Source organism: Podarcis liolepis (genome assembly GCF_965112155.1).
Source record: "Podarcis liolepis genome assembly, chromosome: 5".
NCBI lineage: Eukaryota > Metazoa > Chordata > Lepidosauria > Squamata > Lacertidae > Podarcis > Podarcis liolepis.
In genome coordinates, this window is record NC_139556.1 from 17,874,460 (window position 1) to 17,894,064 (window position 19,605).

Below are 19,605 nucleotides of genomic sequence, written 5' to 3' on the forward strand. Positions count from 1 at the left end.
CTGCAGGTCCTTTATTTTGGCTGCTGGTCCCTTATTTTCAAGGCTGCTGGTCCCTTATTTTCAAATCTGTAAGTTGACAGCTATGGTCTTGGGATGCTCTTTAATGTTTGGCTGTATGTTTCCCCCCCCTCCGCTTCCAGGCTGAGCACACAATGGATATGGCAGTCACGCAGCCGATATCTTCGATTGCAATGTGAGTATAAATCTACTCTGTACGATTCATAAGCAGCAACTTGCCTACTGTCCTCCTTCGGCTAGCCTGGGGCAGCTCCCTGCCATATTGTTGTCAATCCAGGGTACCAGAGGCTGGGGGTGCAAAGGTGCTCATAATTCTAGGAAGCTGGTGAATGTTCATAATTAATGAAGGCCAGGATTTAGCTAATGATTGGGGTACAGAAGGGAAAATACAGCAGTTCTCCTGCCAAACACGGAAATTCTGTTCTGGCGCAATGGTCAGTCATCCACGCACCAAAGGAAGATTCTTGGGTCTCTGCAACTCCTTGACATAAATTTGTTGTAAAAGGTGGCACATCAGCGTTACCCGTGCCACCTTAATGTAAATATTACTGCAAGTCATTTCTTCAAAGGCATACAGCAAAGAGGGAAGTGGTTTAACAGCCCCTCCCTTCCTGCTATGGCATGTGCGGTTTTATAAAAAAACTGACAGGAAGATGGGTAGCGCTTAGCTTTAAGAGATACTGATACTGTTGAGTTCCCGTTCAAGTCCAAAAGAGCAGCTTTGGCCTATTGAGAAGACAGCTTGGCTGGCCCAGTTGAAACAGACTAAGTGAATAGAATTCAATTTCCCAGTGCAAGACTAAATACAGACATTAGGGAAACCCTTTCCTTGGAATAATGCGCACTCAGGTCCAGTTTAGGAGCCAATATCGACCTTGAGATCCCTGCATTGCAGAGGCTTGGACTAAATGACCCTAAGGGTACCTTCCAACTCCACGAGTCTATGAAAGGGAGGCAAACCCACAACGCATTTTCAGAGCAAACACATTTAAAGTACGTGGGATGGCTTTAGCAGCTGACGATTGCTGCTGTCCAGCCCAATCTAGCACGTATTTACTCAGCGATAATGACCAAAATGGGACGCGGGTGGCGCTGTGGGTAAGACCTCAGCGCCTAGGACTTGCCGATCGTCAGGTTGGCGGTTCGAATCCCCGAGGCGGGGTGCGCTCCCGTTGCTCGGTCCCAGCGCCTGCCAACCTAGCAGTTCAAAAGCACCCCTGGGTGCAAGTAGATAAATAGGGACCGCTTACTAGCGGGAAGGTAAACGGCGTTTCCGTGTGCTGTGCTGGCTCGCCAGATGCAGCTTGTCACACTGGCCACGTGACCCGGAAGTGTCTTCGGACAGTGCTGGCCCCCGGCCTCTTAAGCGAGATGGGCGCGCAACCCCAGAGTTGGACACGACTAGCCCGTACGGGCAGGGGTACCTTTACCTTTACCTAATGACCAAAATAGCTACAGCGGTTGCTATGGGTAAAGCATTTGCCCATTTGCCCAGTTCCTGTGCATCAATAAATGCACCGACCCCGTGCCAGCACAGCCCGTCAAGAGAGTTGGCACCCTAACTCCCCTCATTATTGCCGGCCACCTTTACCACCAAGCAGGCCGACTTGCACAATACCTGTGCTTATTATACAAAGTCTGACTTTATTTGTTGTTGCAACCATCCTGGTCATTTCATCCAAAAAGGAAATAGAAGTATTCTGTGCACATTGTGCAAAATATGCAGAGATCCACTGTTGAAATACAATGTAATACACATGTATGTTAAAATGTAGACACCCGCTCCCACAAATAAGTTTCGATGTGGCCGCCACAACAAATAAACTTAAATCTTTGACTTATTGGGTGGAGTGTTGGTACTGGCAAGAACATGATCTGCCCCCTCTGCTCCGGTTCTGCCCCACTCCCTGCGCTCCATATTACTCCGAATAATTGTTTTCCCTGCACAGAAAGCTGGCATCTTCTTGCACACGTAACTTAGTCCACTAAAAGTAGTTGGGAATTCATCTTTCCAAGTATACGCGCATGGAACCAGCCTCTGAGGCTACAAGTAAGCTATATGCTACTTGTATAGGGATAGGGATGCGCGCGGGGGAGGAGGAGGGGAGGGGTCGTCCCCCGCAGTGGAATCCTCCTCCGCCCCTCTCCCCCCTCCCAAACGCCCTGGCTTTCACCATCTCCTTATATGGACTCCAGAATGTCTGACGTCACCTCCAACGCTGGGAAAACCAGTGTCGGAGCAACCAAACCTCCTTTGGGCAGGAGAGCTGGAAAGAGAAAAGGTGGAGGGAGGGGGAAGGAGAAGGCGAGGGCAGGGAGGACCCAGGGGGTGGAGTCGGAATGCAGATCGACGCGGGCGCTCCTCCAATGAAAGCGAGGGTTGGCCTTCCATCATTGGCCGAGGCGGGGAGGAGGCGGAGACAGAAGGTCCCCTTCTGCCCAGGGTTGCAGGAGGAATGCAAGGGAAGGACAGGGAACGGGTTAGGCTGCGCCGGCTGAAAAGCGCCGCCTGCCTGCAGAAGGGGCGTCAGTCAGCGCTGCCGGGCGAGGAGTTGGGAAGGCGCTGCGGGAGAGGCTGTGCGTCCGCGGAGACTTCTTCAAGGGAGCTGGGTGGGGTGGAGAAAAAGAAGAAGATAAACCTGTATATATATTTTCAGCCAGTTTTGTTCCAAACCTGGGGGGAACTGCCCGCTTTTCACTCGCAGAAGTTACATAAATCGATTGCTTCTCCTTTGCACCGTCGTGGGAACCTGAGCAACCATGCCCGTCTTCCACACCCGCACGATCGAGAGTATCCTGGAGCCGGTGGCGCAGCAGATCTCCCACTTGGTCATCATGCACGAAGAGGGCGAGGTGGACGGCAAGGCCATCCCGGATCTCACCGCTCCCGTGGCCGCCGTGCAATCCGCCGTGAGCAACCTGGTCCGGGTGAGTTGAGAGAGAGACAGAGCCAGCTCGCTTGCTTGCTTGCCTGCCTGGGAGGCTCGGGATTCTTAATTTCATTGCGGAAGAAACGCGGCTCTCTTAAAATAAACAAATGAAAAAACACACCCAAGCCTCTTGGTCTCCCAAAGCTCCCTAATGCAAGCTTGGCTGTCTGTTTGATGGCGGAGTGTTTGTCTGTCTCTGTGTGTGTGTCCCAGCAAACTTCAATCGGGCCCCACCTTAAGTCCCCCTCCCCCGCAAAAAAAAAAGAGAGTGTTTAGGGAATGCAAGAAAAAGTTCTGGCAGCAACGAAGTTGTCACTGCAGGAGGAGTCTTGATTAATCCCCTTGGTGTGTTCCTGGTCTTGCCTCACTGGCTGGGAAATGGCTGAGCTGTCCCATGTTGACTTTCCAGGTTAAAAGGTCTTCTCTTTCCTCCACCCAGCAAAAAAGGAAGGAGGGAGGAAAAATTCCTTCCAAGGCTTCCTGACAAGTTTCCCCTTCTGCCTTCCTCCTCCTTATCAAACTCCCGTTTAGTTGCTTGACACACCCAAACTTGCTTTGCCCCTCTTTCAAACAACAAAAAAGTTTGTTTTTTTAAAGTTAATTTTAGTTGAGTTTAAAGTCGAACAGGGATCGTAGGACAGCAGGCCGGGTGATTCAGAATATGATTCACAAAGCTTACGGAATCAAAAGAATACAGAATAATAACTGTATTTTTGACAGCAGAAGAAGCCGGGGATATAAATACCTCAACAGGACCTTAACGGGGTGCATTAATCATAACTCTCAGAATATAACCTAAAACTATCCCTGGAGAACCGTAAAGGCGTCTCCTCAAAGAGTGCTAGCCAATTAAAGCAGCCAAATCCATTTGAAAGCTGGAGGAGATTGTTCGTGTTCTCGGTTAGTGATATACACTATTAAATCATAACCAAGTAGAAATAAATTTGTCCTCCTTGTGTTGGCCTCTCAAGACCAGTAACTTATGAGTTAATTTTTCCTCAAAGAGCTGTTTCCCATACCTTGGCAGACCAGAATAGTTTCATTTATAGATCTCCATGTTTTATGAAACGCTTAAAAGTAAGCCCAACAGGTATCGTTCAAAGTTATTTCTGTGAATTCCTTGCTGAAGGTAGATAGGATCTGAATAAGTCCCAGTCCTGGGTGTTTCTCCTTCTTCTCAAACTCTGCATTTCCCCCCTCTTCTGCAAAGAGAGAATGCTACACATGCCACCTTGCATTCTCCTCCTGGCTCTCTTACTTCCTCCTCTTAGGAATGTCGGAAGCTACTGTTATGCTGAGTTGTATCCTTAACCTACATAGCTTAGTATTCCCTTACACTGAATCCAGGGTTTAAGACTGTGACCTCTCCCGGCCCTACTTGGAGATGTTGGGGGGTGGGGTGGGCAGTCAAACCTTCTGCACATGGGCAGACGCTCTGCCGCTGAACTATGACCCTTTCCACTGTGTGCCCCGGCTCCAGCTTCCTGGCAAGGCTTGCTTTTCATAGTATCATAGAATTGTAGAGTTGGAAGGGACACCAGCGGTCATCTAGCCAAACCCTGTGCAAGGCAGGAATCTTTTGCCCCCATGTGGGACTTGAATCCACAATCCTGACATTTAGAGCCTCATGCTTCACCAACTGTGCTGTGTCGTGGATTGCACAATTTTCTGATGCTGCCTCTGAACGGTGATGCCCCGGTTCCCTGACCCACCTCTTTCCTGCACGGTCTTCGCCAGCTATGACAGTGGCAATGTATTATTGGGATAATGTTTTATTGTGTTTCTGTGAAGGAGGTTTTTTAAAAATAAAATAAAATAACAGAGGGGCGGCATCACTCTCTCGCTGTTCCCACTCCACCCCCTTTGCCCCTTAGCATTGTTACTTGATGGGGCAGTCGGGTGGCGCTGTGGTCTAAACCACTGAGCCTCTTGGGCTTGCCGATCAGAAGGTTGGCGGTTCGAATCCCCGCAACGGGGTGAGCTCTTGTTGCTCTGTCCCAGCTCCTGCCAACCTAGCATTTCGAAAGCACACCAGTGCAAGTAGATAAATAGGTACCGCTGTGGCAGGAAGGTAAACGGCATTTCCGTGCGCTCTGGCACCTGCCACGGTGTCCCGTTGCGCCAGAAGCGGTTTAGTCATGCTGCCCACATGACCCTGAAAGCTGTCTGTGGACAAACGCCTGAAAGCTAGATGAGTGCCGCAACCCCATAGCCGCCTTTGACTGGACTTAACCTTCCAGGGGTCCTTTACCTTTTTAACTGTTATTTGATACCAGGCGAGACTTCTAAAACTGTTGCGCATGCTGGGCTGGGGGTCATTTTCTTTGAGAGCATGCTCTGTGGTGCTGAGGGATCTGGAAACAAGGGACTGACTGCACAGCTGCCCCTCCTCCCATTTCTTCCCCTGCCCTGCATGTCCCTGCATTGCCCTCAACTTTCCATCCCCTCTAAATCATTGTCTTGTTCCGAAAGGAAGCTCTTGCAAGGCTCTACACTTCTTCTAGTGTTGTAGTACCTCATATTTACGTCTGCTCCTCCAATGACAGTGTTGTTCCCTTCAAATCCGCCTTGACCAGCCCTTCAGCCTGACTGTTCTACCCCTTCCCCCTTCCTTAGGCCTTAGATCATGGGTAGGCAAACTAAGACCCGGGGGCCGGATCTGGCCCAATCGCCTTCTCAATCTGGCCCACGGACAGTCCAGGAATCAGCGTGTTTTTACATGAGTAGAATGCGTCCTTTTATTTAAAATGCATCTCTGGGTTATTTGTGGGGCCTGCCTGGTGTTTTTACATGAGTAGAATGTGTCCTTTCATTTAAAATGCATCTCTGGGTTATTTGTGGGGCATAGGAATTCGTTCATTTTTTCTTCAAAATATAGTCCGGCCCCCCACAAGGTCTGAGGGACAGCGGACCGGCCCCCTGCTGAAAACGTTTGCTGACCCCTGCCTTAGATACTCTGAATCACCACTTTCTTTTGATAAAGTTCCTTTCCTTTCAGGTCCAAACAGTGCCTTTCCCCTTACTGCATCTTTAAAAAGATTTAGGAAACTCAATGGCCAGAGATAATACCCAACCAATTAATTTTCCGCAGCCAGTTAGCGGTGGCAGAAAACGGAAGATTCCAGTTTACAAACTCTTTTCCTGTGTTAGATCAGTTTCACTGTGTGCGGCTGGGTGTAGGATTTCCCCTTTGCATTCCTGCCCTTTCATTGACAAGTCCTTCTCTGTCCTTATTACACCTTTCCCTTGCGAGTGAGAATAAGCAACGCTGTTATGGATCCACGACATTCGTTCTATGATGCTTACTTGAGCTACTGTTCCTTTGAAGCTTCAGTCTCTGCGACTTCTGATCTTGGCACGCATTCCCCACTCTCCTTTCCAGCTTTTCCCACAGTCCCCTTCCAGGCAGATAGAAGCGAATGGCAAGTGGAACAGCTGCAGAAAACATCCCCAAATCCCAAAATATTGTATTGGACAGTCGCCAACCACCAGGGTTGGTAGGTTGGGAGGCATGTGTGTTCTTCAGTTCTCCCATTTTCTTCAGGTAGACTGTGTTGGGATCTACACACATATGAAAATGATTTTTTAAAAAAGTGTTTTAAAAAAATACATTGAATTTGCCATAAGGCTCACCACTGCCATCTAGTGCCACATTGTGTATTGCACTTAAAGTACACTTAAAACGTTTTATTTGCAACTTTATAGCTGACTCCCGGGTATGTATTGTTCTTTCTCCACTTTTTCTCCATGGAGTTCATGCAGGATTCTCCCCCTGCCCCTTCTATTGTTGCTCATTCAGAACTCTTGTTGCCCATTCATATACTGCCCCTGCTTACTTCATCATGCTACATATTTGACACACATTCTCTCTGCGCATTCTTTTGCAAGGGGGAGGGATCTCTCACATTTAAAAAGCCCAACGATGCTTGGTGCATATTTTCAGTTCAAGCCCACGCCATCTGTGTCTTTTGCAGAGTTGTAAATCCCTTCGTATTGATTGGGCTTTGTGCGTGCTGTTACCGTAATTTTCGCTCTATAAGACGCACCAGACCATAAGACGCACCTAGTTTTTGTAGGAGGAAAACAAGAAAAAAGATATTCTGAATGCCAGAAGCCAGAACAGCAAGAGGGATCGCTACGCAACGAAAGCAGTGATCCCTCTTGCTGTTCTGGCTTCTGGGATAGCTGCACAGCCTGCATTCGCTCCATAAGACGCACACACATTTCCCCTTACTTTTTAGGAGGGGAAAAGTCAGTCTTATAGAGCAAAAAATACGGTAATTAGACAGATAGTTCAACAGCCCCAAATGCAACAGTTGCTTACAACCTCACGGCACCGGAATTCGTTTTGGAATCGATTGGCCACCAACTTGGACAGCTTTAAAAGAGGATCAGACAAATTCCTGGAGGAGAGGGCTATCGGTGGCTACTAGCCTATGCTCTGCCTCCACAGTTGGGAAGGCAGCAGTGTTCAAAAATATGGGAAATCATGGGAGGGGAGACTGCTCTTGTGCAGATCACATTCACCCAGTGCTTTACCAGTGCTTTACAGAGTCAGGTCTTAGGTGTTGGTTTTGACCTTTAAAGCCCTGTGTGGCCTAGGACCCACGTACCTACAGGACCGCCTCTCCTGGTATGCCCCGCGGAGGACCTTAAGGTCCACAAATGACAACACTTTGGAGGTCCCAAGTTGCAAGGTGGTTAGATTGGTCTCAGCTAGGGCCAGGGCCTTTTCAGTACTGGCCCCGACTTGGTGGAACGCTCTGTCACAAGAGACTAGGGCCCTGTGGGACTTGACATCTTTCCGCAGGGCTTGCAAGACAGAGCTGTTCCACCTGGCCTTTGGCTTGGACTCAGTCTGACCCTTATGCTTCCCTCCCCTTATGGTTTTGATTTACGGGCTACTATTAAAATGAGGCTACATTTTAAATTGTATTTTAACCCGTATTTTAATAAACTGGTTTTTGTTTGTTTGTTTCTCTCCCCCCCCCATTATGTTTTATTGTAATTTTATTGGTGTTAGCCGCCCTGAGCCTTGCTCTGGCTGGGGAGGGCGGGGTATAAATAAAATTTATTATTAGTATTGTCAGGGGTTCAGGAGCAGAGGCGAGGGCAAGGGAGGAAACAGAGAGCGAGGGGGAGGAGTCCGAAGAAAAGATGAGTGATGACGACGACCCGAGATCTCCGAGTCTTTCCAGTGAATCAGAAGATTCACAGAAAGGAGCGCCAGTGGCCAGAGCAAGGGGGGAGCCTAGGGGGACACCCCAGGAAGAAGGGTCCAGAGGGGGTTCAGAGGGCAGCAGTTGGAAATCGGGGCCAGCATCCCCAACAGAGCGCAGTGGAGAGGAAGGGCGCCAGGTATCGAGCTCCGGCAGCTCACCGCAGGGGGGAGGGCATGAGTCAGGAGTGGCCACACCTCCATCGGGGAGCGAAGAAACGGTCAAGCGGAAAGTGGGAGGTTGGGCGCACGCGCCAAGTTCAAATGCACAGGAAGGCGGCGCAGTAAGCAGCCCGGAAAGGGAGCCAGGTCCTAAAACCCGACGCAAGGAGACAGAAGGGTCCGGGGGGTCAGCGTCAGAAGAGTCCCGGAAGGAAGAGACCACGGGGGGCAGAGGGACCCAGAGAAGAACGGTCAGGCGGAAAAGGTGGAGTAAGGCTAGGGTATTAAGTTGGTGTACAGGGGGCGGAGACTCAGACGGAGCTTCGCCGGTCTAGCTTATAAGACGTAGAGCTGCACGCGGCAGCTTGAAAATGGAAACTGTAACTCAATAAAGACTTTTATAAAGTGAACGCTGGCTAGCGTGATCCTCTGTGAGCTAGGATCTGGGAGCAGCTCTGACAAGTATTATTAAATGTTCTGCTCCCTGGTTTCCCGTAGGCATCTGGTTGGTCACTGTGAGACCAAGATGCTGGATTGGAATGGCCTGATCCAGCAAACTCTTCTTATGTTCTTATTTCATCTTGTCGGTATCTAAATGCCAGTAATATGGCACAGTTTGTGGATTCCGATTCTGAATATTACGCATATTTTCTATGTTTCTGTAATAGCAGGCGGTGGGTGGAGCTTGTTCCCACATTATACTGCCAGTTGCTTTTCCTTAGCGGTGAAGTGGTTAGAACTGATTTTCTTACATGCGCTTTTCTCTTGCATGTGGTTGGTTTGTTGCATCTGTCGGTGCAGGGGAAACAAACCACCAACTTTCTTTGACTTGCAAGGTTTATAGCTTGTATGAGGCTGGATTGCAATGTTGTTGGCATGTTGGCGGCATTTATTTCTGAACGGATGCTGAGGTTACGTTTTACCACGATGTGTTCCACCACTGTATCGTAGCTCAGTATTGTTGATGTTCAAAAACCAGTGCTAATCTCTTGAGGGAGCCATACTGAACCAATTTCTTTCGGAAGCCAACTTTTAAAATTGCAAGTGGGGGACAAACAGGTTGGATCACTTTTCATGAATTCAAGTCCGGGAAGAAGAGCTCTTGTCACTTTTTAACCCTTTCGTTTTCTGCTTTCAAACATGCAACTTTAATGAGGTCTCTGTGCATTGGATAGCTGGACTTGGGGCTGTTGGTTAATTGAAATTAATTCTGTGCTTCACTGCAAAATTTTAGTAAGGGGTAGGATAATGCTTTAGCTCTTGTGTTACTCTTGTTGAAGTGTGCATGTTTGAGTGTGGCAGGGTAGGATTGGATTGACACTCTAAAAGCACTTCATTACTTTGATGTGCACCAGGAGCTGATTTAGGATAGTGCTAACAGAGCAATCCTAAGTGTGTTTACTCACGTGTAAATTGCACTGAGCTCAGTGGGCCTTACTTCCTCTCATTTTAGCATTTCACTTATAAAGAATGTAATCTGAGTGTAAGTTCAAAACTCACACCAGGCATGATTTTGCTAAGGGCCAAAGCAAACCAATATAGTGGTACCTTGGTTTGCATACGTTTTGGATTACAAACACATCAAACCCAGAAGTGTGTGTCCCGGTTTGCAAGCTTTTTTTTGGATTACAACCCATTTTGGGGGGGATTGTGAACAAATTGTTTTGGGAGGCCCCTTTGGCGAAAGTGCGCCTTGGATTACAACCTGTCTTGGTTTACAAACAGGCCTCTGGAACGGATTATGGTTGTAAACCAAGGTACTACTGTATATGCAAGCACTCTTGTTACATGAATGTATTCTATTATACAAGTGCAGCCACTTTTAAACTATTGCCCTCCAACAGTTGTTGGGCTTCCATTGGCCACGCTGGCTTGGGCTGATGGGAGTTATAGTTCAGCATCATCTGTACAGCACCAGGTTGGGAAAGGATGTGCGAGGCTATTTGAAGAATTGCTTTGAGGGGTTTTTTGGGGGGGAAGGGAGGATATATCAATGATATAGCAATGTTGTTTAATTGCAACATTGAACTTGGCACTCCCCTTTTAAACAAATAAATAAATCATGTTTTTATCTGAACTAAGGTCAAAGACATATGCACATGTATGTGCAAATCGATGTAAAATTAACTTCCTTATCTTTCTTTTCTTGATGGTAGGTGTGTTTTCAGCATTTACGGTACTCCAATGTTTGCTAAGTGTGGAGTTTCCCTTGATAGTGCTTCAGGGCATAAAGTAGCATTTATTATTTAAGATGACTGAAATCTGAGATGTAGAATTTCATTTGAACATACAACTTTTGCGACACATCACATGTTGTTTAAATTCAGTTTTGAACTTCTGATATGGGTGTTCTGCCAAATGTAGTGCATCTTGATTTAAAAATGAAAAACAAAGTTCCAAACTATTGCTCTTTTCATTTAGGTCTGATTATTTAGCACAAAGGGACTCAGGTGGCGCTGTGGTCTAAACCACTGAGCCTCTTGGGCTTGCCGATCAGAAGGTCGGCGGTTCTAATCCCTGTGGCGGGGTGAGCTCCCGTTTCTCAGTCCCTGCTCCTGCCAACCTAGCAGTTCGAAAGCACATCAAAGTGCAAGTAGTTAAATAGGTACTGCTCCGGCGGGAAGGTAAACGGCATTTCCGTGCGCTGCTCTGGTTTCTCCAGAAGCAACTTAGTCATGCTGGCCACATGACCTGGAAGCTGTCTGCGGACAAACACCAGCTCCCTTGGCCTATACAGCGAGATGAGCGTGCAACCTCAGAGTCGTCCGCGACTGGACCTAACGGTCAGGGATACCTTTACCTTTATTTAGCATGAAGATGGTGGCAGTCGTGAATGGGTTTCATTCTTTTTCCCCTTAGACGATGTTGTTGGACTATAACTCACTTTGACTTGAATCTTAATTTTAGAGGTTAGGAACCTGAAATCCTGTATGAAATGAATGCAGTAATCTTGTAGGCATTCTTGCGTTGGATGGGATAGTTGCACTTATTAAAAGGTTTGCGGCACGTTGGCTATGCTAGTCAGATTTAGTGAGGAAATACCATACAGCCATCAGCTGTGTAATCCTATACACTACAAGTCCCATTGCATTTAATGGAGCTTACTCCCTGTAAGTGGTCAGTGCTAGATCTCTCTTTAAAAATTGGTTGTACTCCATTCATAAATTATAATTGGCAGGTTGGATGAGATTCTAAGCAGTATTTGTTTGCACACATGGACTCATCTATTTCCTTTTACCAGAAGTAATTCTATATACCTTCTGAACCCCAGCATTCCTGCAAGCTTGCCCCCCTCCTTGTGGATGTTGTTGGAAGGAAGTACCGTATTTTTTGCTCTATAAGACTCACTTTTTCCCTCCTAAAAAGTAAGGGGAAATATGCGTGCGTCTTATGGAGCGAATGCAGGCTGCGCAGCTATCGCTGAAGCCAGAACAACAAGAGGGATTGCTGCTTTCGCTGCGCAGTGATCCTCTTGCTGTTCTGGCTTCTGAGATTCAGAATATTTCCCCCCTTGTTTTCCTCCTCCAAAAACTAGTAGGTGCGTCTTATGGTCTGGTGCGTCTTATAGAGCGAAAAATACAGTATTCTCCTCCCTCCTCTGTGTCCTCAAGGAACTGCTTTCCATTCATGTATGGGAGAGTCGGGCCGGGTCGGGTGGGGTGTGTGTTGCCCCCAGCAATGATATAACTTGTCTGGACTCTGTAGATTTGATACTGCTCTTTAAGTCTTCTGGAATTAGTGATTGGCTGGCAGTGTTAACCTTATTGATTATGTCACCGTTTTGAGGAGCTTGCATTGGAATTGACCTCTGCCTGTGTATCCAGAAGTCAACAAAAGAACGTACTGTTTTGGGGTGCGTCCAATTTCTAAACCACTTCAGAAAGACTTACTTCAGAGACTCTTCTTAAGTGGTACGCTGTTCAGAGCAGTGGTCCTGTTCTTGAGGAGGCAAGAAATTTCTTGAACAAGCAGCTGCTTTAAAGGAAAACAGAAGGTGGCTGAATGTGGCTTCTATCAGAGGGAGAAGGTTCTAGTAAATTAGTGTTTCCCTCGGCAAGTCCTTGATCATAAACAAGTGGAAGAAAATTTAATTACTCACCCTAATTGTCTCTTTGCGGCAGCTGGAATAATACAGCCTCTGGAGGGAGAGGGAGAAGTCTCTCTTCTTTAGCAGCCAAGAGGGAAGTTCTGCTCCCAGGACAAAGGCCTTCTGGAGCTACAGTGGTACCTCGGGTTAAGAACTTGATTCGTTCTGGTGGTCCATTCTTAACCTGAAACTGTTCTTAACCCGAAGCACCACTTTAGCTAATGGGGCCTCCTGCTGCCACCGTGCCGCCAGAACATGATTTCTGTTCTCATCCTGAAGCAAAGTTCTTGACCCGAGGTAATATTTCTGGGTTAGCAGAGTCTGTAACCTGAAGCGTATGTAACCCGAGGTACCAATGTGTAGCACTTGTTGCTCCACCACCAATAACATAGATGTAGCTCTGTCGCCAAATTCCTCCAGAGGCAGTGATCTCTTCCTCTTCTTCCCCCTTCTCCAGAGGACCAAAGCTGACATGACACCAGTATCCATGCTTGTTGAATCATATGTTTTCCATGTTCTCGATTAAAGCAGGGGGTGGCTTCCAATTTTTACATCAATAAGGGTGGGGAGGCGAGGGGAGCTGAACTTTCCCCTGCCTTGCATTCCTGCATTCTGTTGTCACTGGTACTCTGCTCCCAGTTTGGTTCACTTCTTATGTTGAAACCACAAGGAGACAAAACAGGCTGGTGGGGGAGAGTTTGGATCTCCTTGCCCGCACTGCTTCATACATAGAATCACAGAAAAGAAGGGATCCTGAGGGTCATCTAGCCCAACCCCCTGCGATGCAGGGATCTCAGACGCGGGTCTAATAAATGGAGCCACCCCTTTCGTTTCTAGTTTGGCTCTCAGAGATTTTGCTACCATGCCGCTGCAATATTTTAAATTTTAGACTGTTCTGTCAAGGGAAACTTTGGGCTTTGCTGGATTTCAAGGCAGTACTGGGCTTTAGCCCAGTATACCTGAAGGAGCATCTCCACCCCCATCGCTCAGCCCAGAAACTGAGGTCCAGCTCCGAGGGCCTTCTGGCGGTTCCCTCCCTCCGAGAAGTGAGGTTACAGGGAACCAGGCAGAGGGCCTTCTCTGTAGTGGCACCCGCCCTGTGGAACGCCCTCCCAGCAGATGTCAAGGAAATAAACAGCTATCTGACTTTTAGAAGACATCTGAAGGCAACCCTGTTTAGGGAAGTTTTTAATGTCTGGTGTTTTATTGCTTTTTATTATTAGTATCCTTCTGTTGGGAGCTGCCCAGTGTGGCTGGGGAAACCCAGCCAGATGGGTGGGCTATAAATAATAAATTATTATTATTATTATTATTATTATTATTATTATTATTATTATTATTATTATTATTTTATAGTATAATGTTCCCAGTTGGGAGCACATGAGTGCCATACAGGCTCATGCACTGAATATTGCTTTGAGAAATATTCTGCGCCATAGCGCCAACTCTTAAAAGAGACGTGTGTACTCTTCAACTCAGATCACTATTTCACTGAGTCTAACACTTCTCTGAAAAAGTAGCTGTTATCAGGAAGTAATCTAAAAATAAGCCCGATAATGTTGAGAAGGGTCTGGTCATGATCTTTCGGATTTATAATTATAGCTGTCCAAGGACCGTGTGAGTACATGTTTCTAGTAGTTATTAAAAGTAAGGCAGATGATTAATGTCGCCATACTGATCTTATCTATTTGCTCTGATGTAAAGGGTGTGGGTGCTATTATAGAGTGGCCCTTGGCCATGTTAAAGGAATCAAAGCATGATTTGGGGATTCCTCCTCTCTGAAGTGTGACTTCCTGAGGCAGACCTTAACTGTGGTTAGCAAACTTAACTCTGATTAACATTAACCCTGATTCCATCTTAACCAGGGCTTGCTAACTAGTTCTTAAGGCCTTGTTAACACAGAGCTTTCATTAGTGTTGATCGCAGCTAACCATTGGTTCCAGTCAGTGTTAGAAATTAGCCAGGCGCCAGGTGCGTTTTGCGACTGGTGCGGGTCCAGTTGCGACCATGTGGAGATCTCTGGATGCCAGCTTGGTCAGCCTGACGGCTCCATCTGGCTGGCCCCTCCAGCTTTCTTAAGCAGGTTATTTATTGCATTTATATATGGTTCACCCTACCCCTACAGCAACCCTGTGAGGTAGATTATGAGGCAGTGACTGACCCAAGGTCAGCTTCATGACTGAGTGAGGGCTTGAACCCTGATCTCCCAGGTCCTAGTCTGACACTCTAATCCATGGGTAGGCAAACTAAGGCCCAGGGGCTGGATCCGGCCCAATCGCCTTCTAAATCTGGCCCACATACGGTCCGGGAATCAGCGTGTTTCATATGAGTAGAATGTGTCCTTTTATTTAAAATGCATCTCTGGGTGATTTGTGGGGCATAGGAATTCGTTCATATAATTTTTTTTCAAAATCTAGTCTGGCCCCCCACAAAGTCTGAGGGACAGTGCACTGGCCCCCTGCTGAAAAGGTTTGCTGACCCCTGCTCTAACCCATGGGTAGGCAAACTAAGGCCCGGGGCCCAGATCCGCCCCGATCGCCTTCTAAATCTGGCCTGCGGACAGTCCAGGAATCAGCGTGTTTTTACATGAGTAGAATGTGTGCTTTTATTTGAAATGCATCTCTGGGTTATTTGTGGGGCAAAGGAGTTGGTTCACCCCCCAAAAAAAATATATAGCCCAGCCCCCCACAAGGTCTGAGGGACAGTGGACCAGCCCCCTGCTGAAAAGGTTTGCTGACCCCTGCTAACCACTACACCACCCTGGCTTCCTAGAGTACTTCTGCTATGGGGCAGCTGTATAAATTATGTAGGTAAATAAATATGGAGAAAGCAAAATGATACTTGGAGAAAGATCTGAAATTTAAGCTTTAAGCTTGAGTTTGCTTTATTCTGGATTGTTTTATTTGATGTTTCAATGTGCTCTTTAAAATATAAAGTGGAATAAGCAATCCCTGGAATTGGTTCACCACCTTGCCTAGAAAGGGAATTTGAGGGGCTGGTTTGCAATCTTCCAGCACCCTGCAATTTAGAGAGATTCACTGAAGATCTTAACAATGGCTTCCTTCAGACTCCTTGGTACAATGTATTACGTCGAGGAAACATTTTGCGCTTTTTCAGCCCTCTTGGCCAAGTCTCTTCCGGCTGCTTTGAGCAAGTCAGTGAGGTCAAATGTCAAATGCCCAGCCGGGTGACCTCAGACATCCATGGGGTCTGTTCACATCCTCGGGCCGTACGGATTTTACACAGTCTATTTCTGGTTATCAGTCCTAGTTTGAGCCTAAATCTTGTTGAGCGTTAATGAAACAATTAAGGAAATTGTAATTGCTCTGCATCTGTTGAGTCGCAAAGGATTTGTTCTTTGTCGGAGGTCAGCAACCTTTTTCAGCCGTGGCTCAGAGTATGTGGTGGGCTGGACTATATTTTTTTTTGGGGGGGGGGAATGAACGAATTCCTATGCCCCATAAATAACCCAGAGATACATTTTAAGTAAAAGGACACATTCTACTCATGTAAAAACACACTGATTCCCGGACCATCCGCGGTCCGGATTGAGAAGGCGATTGGGCCACATTTGGCCCACGGGCCTTAGGTTGCCTACCCCTGCTCTATGTGGAACTGGGCTTTGTGGAAGCAGAAGCCAATGCTATACTGCAAGCTTACTTTGCTTTGCTTTGCGAGTTAAGCTGAACAATTCAATAATGCTTCGGTCTTTAAACTCCTTTTGTTTCTCTGTAAGGCTATTATCAACGCTCCTTCCGGCTTACTATTTTTGTAATTGTGAATATTGACCGTGGTTCCTGCTGTGGGAAAATAACCTTTGCATCCATGCTAGGACATTCTTAACATGGCTGAAAGCAAAGTTTATGCAAGTCTGTCTGGTTGTTGTTATATTCCGGAAATGCCTGGCAAATGAGCTGATTGGTTGATAGACTCAAAAAAATGTCTCAATTATGGGTTCATGTGTTTTGAATTTGTGAAGTAAAGTCATTAATGGGGGTCTACACTTGCTGCTAAACTTCTTGTAGCTAGAATAGTGGAGAACTCCTTAATACAGACCTCTTTTTTTGAAGCAAGGTTGTCATGGGAGGGAAATACTGTTAAAAAAATAAAAAATTAAATTAATGGAGATCATGAGGCAAAGGATGAGGCATTTGATTATTCCACAAACTGCACTCAAACGTTCTAGGAGAATAGTTTCTGTGAATTGGTAACTAAATGCGATGGACTGCATTTATGTCAAAAGGTATGATCTGTTGCTTTTACCCCAGTAAGTATTGCTACTGGTAGTTAACTGTACACCAGATTATGTAAAAATCATTATTTCTGTGAGGAAATATTGTGACATTCATTCTGGGCCAGCTGCGATTCTTGCTCCGTCTTGCACCCTAATCCTTGTGGGGTATTGCACAGTCACACGCATTCTTGAGCCCCTAAGCAGCACTGGTGGTTTTAAAACCAGAGGGAAGGAACGCATTAGCCACAGAATGTGGCTTCTCTTCCTCCTTAAAACAGTCAGTTAACATACCTGTGGGTTACCTTACCTGCAGCGTGCACTTAAACATGTGCTTTCCCCCATTCATAGTGGCTTCATTCTAGGATGTAATTGCATTTGCTGATTTAGCAAAAGCCCGTCATGGGAAGGCTGCACACTGGAGGGTGGGAAGATTTATTTGTGGCATTAGTGGTTAATAGCGTGTTCTTCTTCAGAGACAATTAATCTCTGCAAGTATCTGTACAGTTGAGTTAGCAGTTTCCCCCCCACAGCTAGGCTACTTCTGTGAGGAAGTTTCTCCATTCGCAGAGCTCATGTTGGCTTGCTGCAAAATCTAGGCTCTTGCATCACTAGCTGTGACACATGTATTAGTGTTGCATAGAACTTTGTGGGCCAATCCTTGTTTGTGATGGAGATTGTCGAGTGTTGTAAGCCTCCTGTGGGATTCACAAATTCTGGCTGGCCTTGGTAGCCGGCGATTTTCTGCTAGGCAGTGGTGAAATCCAGTTCCGCCATGATTCTCTGACAAAGGCAAGGCTGCAGTTATTATCGAGTTATGCATGTGCTTTGATTTGTAGAACAACAACTAAAGGTTTATTAAGTCGTCTGTTGTGTGTATCCCCTGTCCACAGTTTTCTGGTGGGGCATTTGAGAACTGCTGCTTCTGTCAGCTTCCTCCATCTCCCATTTTTATAAATTTGTCCTGATGATCCAAACAGTGATACACATTAAGGTCTTCCTGAGCTTCATCATGATCACCTCTTTTGCTCCTGCCAGAGAGGAGGGAAGGAAAATTGGCCAGAGTTGGGAAAGGTAGATGCTACACCGTCTATGGCGAGTGAGTGCATTGTTGATTCCTGAGAGTTTATTTTAAAAAGATGCTACTTTTTCAGATCTTAGCTTTAGGGTGCAAAGTGCAGAGCTAATTTAGATGTTGTGGAAATATTCATCTTGAACTTGCTCATTTTCAACTTCCAGAGTCGGGGAGGAAGGTGTACTTTCCTGGAAAATGTGCAGAAACTAGCAGTTCTTCAGGGTTAAGCTGTAGATAACAAGTTGCAGATTACATTGTGGCAGCTGTTTGCCACCAACCTGGCAAACGTTTCCCGTTCCTTAAGCTACAAATGCTAAAATGAATATAGAGATAGTTTGTTTCAGTGTTGTGACTTCAAGAATAACAAGAATGAAACTTATTTAGGCATAATAGCCGACCAAGCTGAAAACATTGCTCACAGAGTAAAAAAAGGAATGAGCCTTCAAGACCTTCCAAAAACCTTGCAATGTGGTCACTCATCAGAGGTGTACGGGAAGTGTGCTTCAAAGCTGTGAGGCCACCATGCCAAAGTTCCTGTCCCTCCTGAACAGCAACATTACATCTCTGTGATACAGTGGGTCAGTGTGTTTTGCTGTTAACCAGAAGGTTGGTAGTTTGTGCCTGCCCAGGGACAACTGTGGGCACGATTCCTACATTGCAGAGGTTGGACTTGATGACCCTTGAGGTCCCTTCCAACTCTACAATTCAACAACAGCAACAACAACAATTTATTATTTATACCCTGCCCATCTGGCTGGGTTTCCCCAGGCACTTTGGGCGGCTCCCAACAAAATATTAAAAATACAATAAAACAGCAGATATTAAAAACTTCCCTAAACAGGGATGCCTTCAGATGTCTTCTATAAGTCAGATAGTTGTTTATTTCCTTGATATCTGATGGCAGGGCGTTCCACAGGGCGGCACCACTACCAACAAGGCCCTCTGCCTGGTTCTCTGTAACCTCCCTTCTCACAAGGAGGGAACCACCAGAAGGCCCTCAGAGCTGGACCTCAGTGTCCAGGCAGAACAATATGGGTGGAGACTCTCCTTCAGGTATAGTGGGCCGAGGTCGTTTAGGGCTTTAAAGGTCAGCAGCACCGACACTTTGAATTGCGCTTGGAAACATACCTGGAGCCAATGTAGGTCTTTCAGGACCGGTGTTATGTTGTCTTGGCATCCACTCCCAGTTACCAATCTAGCTGCCGTATTCTGGATTAATTGTAGTTTCCGGGTCACCTTCAAAGGTAGCCCCGCATAGAGCACATTTAGCACATTTCAGTAGTCTCTGAAGAGGGAGATAACCAGAGCGTGCACCACTCTGGCGAGACAGTCCATGGGCTGGTAGGGTCTCAGCCTGCGTAGCAGATGGAGCTGGTAGAAAGCTGCCCTGGACACAGAATTGACCTGCGTCTCCCTAGGAAGTTGGCATACTTAGGAGGGCCTCCGACGCAGATCTCAGTGTGGCGGCCTGGTGGGACCAGGTGCAGGCAGTCCAGCAAATCTTACTGACTTCCTATTCCAAAAATTGACTTTCTGTTTCAGAAAAAAAAAAATGCTTTCTGGGATAAGTGAGCTGCAGCTGCTGGCAATCCTGCTGGTCTGCTGTGCTTTAAAAGTTGCATACCAGGTAACATCAGAAAAATCTGCAAGTTACCGTATTTTTTGCTCCATAAGATGCACTTTTTTCTTCCTAAAAAGTAAGGGGAAATGTCTGTGCATCTTATGGAGCGAATGCATGGTCGCTGGAGTCGAATTGCCCAGGGGCGAAAAGCAGGTCATGCTTTTTTTAAAAAGAGGGAAGTGGGTGTTGAAACAAAGCCGCTGATTGTTTGCCGATCGGGGAGAGAGATAAGGGACGCTAGAGATAAAGGAGGCTGCCTGGGA

At 46.7% G+C, this 19,605-nt stretch overlaps 1 protein-coding gene across 4 annotated transcripts in view; it reads left to right on the plus strand.

Moving 5' to 3' along the window:
- The first annotated feature begins 1,436 nt into the window (after window positions 1-1,436).
- Window positions 1,437-19,605, plus strand: part of VCL (vinculin) — an 86,699-nt gene continuing 68,530 nt past the window's right edge. For all 4 annotated transcript variants that reach the window (XM_083502411.1, XM_083502413.1, XM_083502412.1 and 1 more), the window contains exon 1: window positions 1,437-2,946. In XM_083502411.1, coding sequence (XP_083358537.1) covers window positions 2,779-2,946 — 168 coding nt within the window. In that variant the 5' untranslated portion in view covers window positions 1,437-2,778. The remainder of the gene's footprint in view (window positions 2,947-19,605) is intronic.